The sequence below is a fragment of the Oncorhynchus masou genome, unplaced genomic scaffold, assembly GCF_036934945.1.
Source record: "Oncorhynchus masou masou isolate Uvic2021 unplaced genomic scaffold, UVic_Omas_1.1 unplaced_scaffold_1874, whole genome shotgun sequence".
NCBI lineage: Eukaryota > Metazoa > Chordata > Actinopteri > Salmoniformes > Salmonidae > Oncorhynchus > Oncorhynchus masou.
In genome coordinates, this window is record NW_027008377.1 from 62,942 (window position 1) to 72,500 (window position 9,559).

At 47.2% G+C, this 9,559-nt stretch overlaps 1 protein-coding gene across 1 annotated transcript in view; it reads left to right on the top strand.

Annotated features, from left to right (window-relative positions):
- LOC135532471 (BAH and coiled-coil domain-containing protein 1-like) overlaps positions 1 to 9,559 on the top strand; it is an 84,464-nt gene that overhangs the window by 56,035 nt on the left and 18,870 nt on the right. The window contains 4 exon segments of the mRNA XM_064959972.1: positions 5,591 to 5,674; positions 6,166 to 6,307; positions 6,856 to 6,973; positions 7,947 to 8,022. Coding sequence (XP_064816044.1) covers positions 5,591 to 5,674; positions 6,166 to 6,307; positions 6,856 to 6,973; positions 7,947 to 8,022 — 420 coding nt within the window.

The following is a 9,559-nucleotide window of genomic DNA, read 5'->3' on the forward strand; positions in this document are numbered from 1 at the left end:
CAGGGGAACACTCCAATACTCAGACATCATTTACAGATAGCCAGGGGAACACTCCAATACTCAGACATCATTTGCAGATAGCCAGGGGCACAGTCCAATACCCAGACATCATTTACAGATAGCCAGGGGAACACACCAATACTCAGACATCATTTACAGATAGCCAGGGACACAGTCCAATACTCAGACATCATTTGCAGATAGCCAGGGGCACAGTCCAATACCCAGACATCATTTACAGATAGCCAGGGGAACACTCCAATACTCAGACATCATTTACAGATAGCCAGGGGCACAGTCCAATACTCAGACATCATTTACAGATAGCCAGGGGCACACTCCAATACTCAGACATCATTTACAGATAGCCAGGGGCACAGTCCAATACTCAGACATCATTTACAGATAGCCAGGGGCACACTCCAATACTCAGACATCATTTACAGATAGCCAGCGGAACACTCCAATACTCAGACATCATTTACAGATAGCCAGGGGAACACTCCAATACTCAGACATCATTTACAGATAGCCAGGGGCACAGTCCATTACTCAGACATCATTTACAGATAGCCAGGGGAACACTCCAATACTCAGACATCATTTACAGATAGCCATGGGAACACTCCAATACTCAGACATCATTTACAGATAGCCAGGGGAACACTCATATATTCAGACATCATTTACAGATAGCCAAGGGAACACTCCAATACTCAGACATCATTTACAGATAGCCAGGGGCACAGTCCAATACTCAGACATAATTTACAGATAGCCAGGGGAACACTCCAATACTCAGACATCATTTACAGATAGCCAGGGGAACACACCAATACTCAGACATCATTTACAGATAGCCAGGGGAACACTCCAATACTCAGACATCATTTACAGATAGCCAGGGGAACAGTCCAATACTCAGACATCATTTACAGATAGCCAGGGGCACAGTCCAATACTCAGACATCATTTACAGATAGCCAGGGGAACACTCCAATACTCAGACATCATTTACAGATAGCCAGGGGAACACACCAATACTCAGACATCATTTACAGATAGCCAGGGGCACAGTCCAATACTCAGACATCATTTACAGATAGCCAGGGGCACAGTCCAATACTCAGACATCATTTACAGATAGCCAGGGGAACACTCCAATACTCAGACATCATTTACAGATAGCCAGGGGAACACTCCAATACTCAGACATAATTTACAGATAGCCAGGGGCACAGTCCAATACTCAGACATCATTTACAGATAGCCAGGGGAACACTCCAATACTCAGACATCATTTACAGATAGCCAGGGGAACAGTCCAATACTCAGACATCATTTACAGATAGCCAGGGGCACAGTCCAATACTCAGACATCATTTACAGATAGCCAGGGGAACACTCCAATACTCAGACATCATTTACAGATAGCCAGGGGAACACACCAATACTCAGACATCATTTACAGATAGCCAGGGGCACAGTCCAATACTCAGACATCATTTACAGATAGCCAGGGGCACAGTCCAATACTCAGACATCATTTACAGATAGCCAGGGGAACACTCCAATACTCAGACATCATTTACAGATAGCCAGGGGAACACTCCAATACTCAGACATAATTTACAGATAGCCAGGGGCACAGTCCAATACTCAGACATCATTTACAGATAGCCAGGGAAACACTCCAATACTCATACATCATTTACAGATAGCCAGGGGCACAGTCCAATACTCAGACATCATTTACAGATAGCCATGGGCACAGTCCAATACTCAGACATCATTTACAGATAGCCAGGGGCACAGTCCAATACTCAGACATCATTTACAGATAGCCAGGGAAACACTCCAATACTCAGACATCATTTACAGATAGCCAGGGGCACAGTCCAATACTCAGACATCATTTACAGATAGCCAGGGGAACACTCCAATACTCAGACATCATTTACAGATAGCCAGGGGAACACTCCAATACTCAGACATCATTTACAGATAGCCAGGGCCACAGTCCAATACTCAGACATCATTTACAGATAGCCAGGGGAACACTCCAATACTCAGACATCATTTACAGATAGCCAGGGAACACTCCAATACTCAGACATCATTTACAGATAGCCAGGGGCACAGTCCATTACTCAGACATCATTTACAGATAGCCAGGGGAACACTCCAATACTCAGACATCATTTACAGATAGCCATGGGAACACTCCAATACTCAGACATCATTTACAGATAGCCAGGGGAACACTCATATATTCAGACATCATTTACAGATAGCCAAGGGAACACTCCAATACTCAGACATCATTTACAGATAGCCAGGGGAACACTCCAATACTCAGACATCATTTACAGATAGCCAGGGGAACAGTCCAATACTCAGACATCATTTACAGATAGCCAGGGGCACAGTCCAATACTCAGACATCATTTACAGATAGCCAGGGGAACACTCCAATACTCAGACATCATTTACAGATAGCCAGGGGAACACACCAATACTCAGACATCATTTACAGATAGCCAGGGGCACAGTCCAATACTCAGACATCATTTACAGATAGCCAGGGGCACAGTCCAATACTCAGACATCATTTACAGATAGCCAGGGGAACACTCCAATACTCAGACATAATTTACAGATAGCCAGGGGAACACTCCAATACTCAGACATCATTTACAGATAGCCAGGGGAACACTCCAATACTCAGACATCATTTACAGATAGCCAGGGGCACAGTCCAATACTCAGACATCATTTACAGATAGCCAGGGAAACACTCCAATACTCATACATCATTTACAGATAGCCAGGGGCACAGTCCAATACTCAGACATCATTTACAGATAGCCATGGGCACAGTCCAATACTCAGACATCATTTACAGATAGCCAGGGGCACAGTCCAATACTCAGACATCATTTACAGATAGCCAGGGAAACACTCCAATACTCAGACATCATTTACAGATAGCCAGGGGCACAGTCCAATACTCAGACATCATTTACAGATAGCCAGGGGAACACTCCAATACTCAGACATCATTTACAGATAGCCAGGGGAACACTCCAATACTCAGACATCATTTACAGATAGCCAGGGCCACAGTCCAATACTCAGACATCATTTACAGATAGCCAGGGGAACACTCCAATACTCAGACATCATTTACAGATAGCCAGGGGAACACTCCAATACTCAGACATCATTTACAGATAGCCAGGGGCACAGTCCATTACTCAGACATCATTTACAGATAGCCAGGGGAACACTCCAATACTCAGACATCATTTACAGATAGCCATGGGAACACTCCAATACTCAGACATCATTTACAGATAGCCAGGGGAACACTCATATATTCAGACATCATTTACAGATAGCCAAGGGAACACTCCAATACTCAGACATCATTTACAGATAGCCAGGGGCACAGTCCAATACTCAGACATAATTTACAGATTGCCAGGGGAACACTCCAATACTCAGACATCATTTACAGATAGCCAGGGGAACAGTCCAATACTCAGACATCATTTACAGATAGCCAGGGAAACACTCCAATACTCAGACATCATTTACAGATAGCCAGGGGAACACTCCAATACTCAGACATCATTTACAGATAGCCAGGGGAACACACCAATACTCAGACATCATTTACAGATAGCCAGGGGAACACACCAATACTCAGACATCATTTACAGATAGCCAGGGGCACAGTCCAATACTCAGACATCATTTACAGATAGCCAGGGGCACAGTCCAATACTCAGACATCATTTACAGATAGCCAGGGGCACAGTCCAATACTCAGACATAATTTACAGATAGCCAGGGGAACAGTCCAATACTCAGACATCATTTACAGATAGCCAGGGGAACACACCAATACTCAGACATCATTTACAGATAGCCAGGGACACAGTCCAATACTCAGACATCATTTACAGATAGCCAGGGGCACAGTCCAATACTCAGACATCATTTACAGATAGCCAGGGGAACAGTCCAATACTCAGACATCATTTACAGATAGCCAGGGGAACAGTCCAATACTCAGACATCATTTACAGATAGCCAGGGGAACACTCCAATACTCAGACATAATTTACAGATAGCCAGGGGAACACTCCAATACTCAGACATCATTTACAGATAGCCAGGGGAACACTCCAATACTCAGACATAATTTACAGATTGCCAGGGACACAGTCCAATACTCAGACATCATTTACAGATAGCCAGGGGAACAGTCCAATACTCAGACATCATTTACAGATAGCCAGGGGAACACTCCAATACTCAGACAAAATTTACAGATAGCCAGGGGAACAGTCCAATACTCAGACATCATTTACAGATAGCCAGGGGAACAGTCCAATACTCAGACATCATTTACAGATAGCCAGGGGAACACTCCAATACTCAGACATAATTTACAGATAGCCAGGGGAACACTCCAATACTCAGACATAATTTACAGATAGCCAGGGGAACACTCCAATACTCAGACATCATTTACAGATAGCCAGGGGAACACTCCAATACTCAGACATCATTTACAGATAGCCAGGGGAACACTCCAATACTCAGACATAATTTACAGATAGCCAGGGGAACACTCCAATACTCAGACATCATTTACAGATAGCCAGGGGAACACTCCAATACTCAGACATCATTTACAGATAGCCAGGGGAACACTCCAATACTCAGACATCATTTACAAACTAAGCATGTGTGTTTAGTGAGTCCACCAGATCAGAGGCAGTAGATGACCAGGGATGTTCTCTTCATAAGTGTGTGAATTGGACCATTTTCCTGTCCTGCTAATAAACATTCAAAATGCTACTAGTTGTGTTGGGTGTCAGAGAAAATGTATGGAGTAAAAAATACATCATTTTCTTTTGGAATGTAGTGAAGTAAAAATGTCAAAAATATAAATAGTGAAGTACAGATACCCCAAAAAAGGACTTAAGTACTTTACACCACTGCCCAGGTCCAGATCGAGTAGCAGCTCCCCTTATCCAAATCCATTAGTGGAGGAAAATGCAAAACTGAACCTAGTTACAATGACACAACTTCAACCTCTTAGAACATGTGAAGTTAACCCAGAGTGTGATGCACTCTTAGAGAAAAGGGTTCCAAAAGGGTTCTTCGGCTGTCCCCATAGGAGAACCCTCTGGGCTTCCATGTAGAATGCTCTGTGGCATGGGTTCTATATAGAACCCAAAGGTTTTCTACCTCGAACCAAAAGGGTTCTATCTGGAACCAAAAAGGGTTCTTCAAAGGGTTCTCCTATGGGGACAGCCAAAAAACCCTTTTAGGTTCTAGATAGACCTTTTTTTTTATCTAAAAGTGAATATATTGAAAGATTTAGAATTTAGACAATTACACAACTTCAGTCTGTATCTCGATCTCTCACATAACCAAGACAACCTGACGCCTTTCTCTCCTCACACTGGGATGATTCATACTGTAGCACTGGCCATGCAGAGATCCACACACACACACTCGCACACTCATTTACTCACTCACTCACACCTCTCTTCCTGGTCACATGTCACAGAGGAGAGGTTGCTGGTCAGGCGGTGTCCAATCACCTCAGAGTGACGACAACACGTGCAGGGGGAGGAGGATCCGAAACAAACAGGTAATCAGAATCACTCAATCGGCCCTCATTGCTCACCTCTATCCTCTCATTTGTCTGATCTGATTTGCCATTGGCAGGTCCTACATTCGTAGTAGACGGCTCACTATGTATGTACCGGTATGTCATTTAGCATTTAGCATCTGACAGCCTGGAATTCAAAGTGATATGCTCTATCACCATGGATACAGTACCAGGTCACATCCCACTCCCTCCCTGCTGAGTAACTGTGTGAAGGGGGGTGGGGGGCAGGAAATGGGGGGATTGGGGGAGTGTGGATCGCACCTTCTTATGTGGAAGAGTGAAACTATGTCAGGGAAAATGACTACCTCCAGGGTACATACTGCATATGCAGAGTTTAGTGTCAATCTCTGAGTTACATGCTAACTAACTTCCTCTCTCTCTGTCTCTCTCTCTCTCTGTCTCTCTCTCTCTCTCTCTCTCTCTGTCTCTCTCTCTCTCTCTCTCTCTCTCTGTCTCTCTCTCCCCCCCAGCCCAAGGGCCGTGCAGTGAGCCGTCTACTAGAGAGCATGGCGGCGGACGAGGGCTTTCAGATGGATGAGGATGATAGCAGCTTCTCAGAGGGGGATGAGGACAGTAACCCATCATACCCTCACATCCCCAGGAGTACACTAGGTGAGGAGGGAACACTGTCACACACAGTTTTGTATTACTATCCTTGTGGGGACCAAATAATTGATTCCCATCCAAAATCCTATTTTACCTAACCCCTAACCCTAACTGTAACCCTAAACTGTAACCCCTAAGCCTAAAATAGCCTTCTTCCTCGTGGGGACCGGAAAATGTCCCCACTTGTCTGAATTTTCCTCGTTTTACAATCCTTGTGAGGACTTCTGATTACCACAGCAATAGTTAAACACACACCACACACACACAGACTCACACACACACACACACACACACAGACACAGACAGACACACACACACACACACACACACACACACACACACACACACACACACACACACACACACACACACACACACACACACACACACACACACACACACACAGACACACACACACACACACACACACAGACACACACACACACACACACACACACACACACACACACGATAGGAGGGAACAAATATGCACTTCCATACGCACTGTTGATGTGTGCTGTCTTTCATTAAATGACTGTGTACGCCTTACCCAGCAGCCCCCAGCTGTGTCCTGACCAGACAGCTGCTGACAGATGGACTCAGGGTGCTGATCTCCAAGGAGGATGAACTTCTCTATGCAGCCCGGGTCCACACACTGGAGCTGCCAGACATGTAACTATACCTTTACATCTACATGTCAGTCAGTTAGCAGACACTTTTATCCAGAGCATCTTACACTAGTGAGTACACGCACGCACGCACACACACACACACATACACGCACACGCACGCACACACAGTATATACAGTATCAGCCACTTCTACCTCAGTGGCTGGGAGCCATGGTTGGTCTTCTCTGCAGTGAGTGACTCAGTGTTGGCATCTTAGCCTATCACTCCAGAAGGAGTCCACACAACCCCTGCAGAGCACTCTCTTCCTTTCTCCATCTCTCTCCTCCTCCCCTCCTCCTCCTCCCTCTCTCTCCTCCTCCTCCCTCTCTCTCCTCCTCCTCCTCCCTCTCTCTCCTCCTCCTCCTCCCTCTCTCTCCTCCTCCTCCTCCTCCCTCTCTCTCCTCCTCCTCCCTCTCTCTCTCCTCCTCCTCCCTCTCTCTCCTCCTCCTCCTCCCTCTCTCTCCTCCTCCCTCTCTCCTCCTCCTCCTCCCTCTCTCTCCTCCTCCTCCCCCTCCCTCTCTCCCCTCCTCCTCCTCCCTCTCTCTCCTCCTCCTCCTCCCTCTCTCTCCTCCTCCCTCTCTCTCCTCCTCCTCCCCCTCCCTCTCTCTCCTCCTCCTCCTCTCTGTTACATAACTCCATGTCTTCTCTCACCCAGCTCACTCTGAGTAGAAGAGTGTCGATAATGCTGCTCCGGCAGCAGGCAAGTGGAACAGAGGAGTGGGACAGTGACACGTGAAACCAGGCAGGCATAATACCCACACAGCTGAAAATAGTTTTCTCTCTCTGCTCTTCCTCTCTCTCTCTACTCTTCCTCTCTCGATCTCTCTCTCTCCCTCTCTTTCTCTCCCTCTCCCTTCCTCTTACTCTCTATCTCTATTCCTTTCTCTCTCTTCCTCTCTCTCTCTCCCTTCCTCTTCCTCCTCCTTCCCTTCCCTCTCTCTCGCTCTCTCTCTCTCCTCTTTCTCAATCTCCAGCTACAGCATTGTTATTGACGGGGAGAGAGGAAATCGCCCCAGAATCTACTCACTGGAGCAACTGCTGCAGGAAGCGGTGAGTTCAGTTCCTACCCCCTCTTTAGAAAACAATAGTTCCCTCCACACCTAGACCTCTGGGATGTGGTCACGCTGGACTAACCCACTCTGGATCCTCCTCTTCTGTCCTGTCCTCTACTGTCCTCTACTGTCCTCTACTGTCCTCTCCTCTACTGTCCTCTACTGTCCTCTCCTCTACTGTCCTCTACTGTCCTCTCCTCTACTGTCCTCTCCTCTACTGTCCTCTGCTGTCCTCTCCTCTACTGTCATCTACTCTACTCTCCTCTGCTCTACTGTACTCTCCTCTACTGTCCTCTCCTCTACTGTCCTCTACTGTCCTCTCCTCTACTGTCCTCCACTGTCCTCTCCTCTACTGTCCTCTCCTCTATTGTCCTCTCCTCTACTGTCCTCTACTGTCCTCTCCTCTACTGTCCTGTCCACTACTGTCCTCTACTGTCCTCTCTTCTACTGTCCTCTCCTCTACTGTCCTCTCCTCTACTGTCCTCTACTGTCCTCTCCTCTACTGTCCTCTCCTCTACTGTCCTCTACTGTCCTCTCCTCTACTGTCCTCTACCCTCTGTGAGTTTCTGTGCTCGTGTGTGTGTACTTTTAACCAAGTCACTGAGTAGTGATAATCCCTCTATCACCTGCTCCATACATGTGTTGTGTCTTAATGGGAGACGATGCAGACTTCCCCTCCTGGTAACACAGGCTGCCCATACTGATGGAGACACAGGCTGCCCATACTGATGGAGACACAGGCTGCACATACTGATGGAGACACAGGCTGCCCATACTGATGGAGACACAGGCTGCACATACTGATGGAGACACAGGCTGCCCATACTGATGGAGACACAGGCTGCACATACTGATGGAGACACAGGCTGCCCATACTGATGGAGACACAGGCTGCCCATACTGATGGAGACACAGGCTGCCCATACTGATGGAGACACAGGCAGCACATACTGATGGAGACACAGGCTGCACATACTGATGGAGACACAGGCTGCCCATACTGATGGAGACACAGGCTGCCCATACTGATGGAGACACAGGCTGCCTATACTGATGGAGACCCAGGCTGCACATACTGATGGAGACACAGGCTGCCCATACTGATGGAGACCCAGGCTGCACATACTGATGGAGACACAGGCTGCCCATACTGATGGAGACACAGGCTGCCTATACTGATGGAGACACAGGCTGCCCATACTGATGGAGACACAGGCTGCACATACTGATGGAGACACAGGCTGCCCATACTGATGGAGACACAGGCTGCCCATACTGATGGAGACACAGGCTGCCTATACTGATGGAGACACAGGCTGCCCATACTGATGGAGACACAGGCTGCCTATACTGATGGAGACCCAGGCTGCACATACTGATGGAGACACAGGCTGCCCATACTGATGGAGACCCAGGCTGCACATACTGATGGAGACACAGGCTGCCCATACTGATGGAGACACAGGCTGCCTATACTGATGGAGACACAGGCTGCCCATACTGATGGAGACACAGGCTGCCCATACTGATGGAGA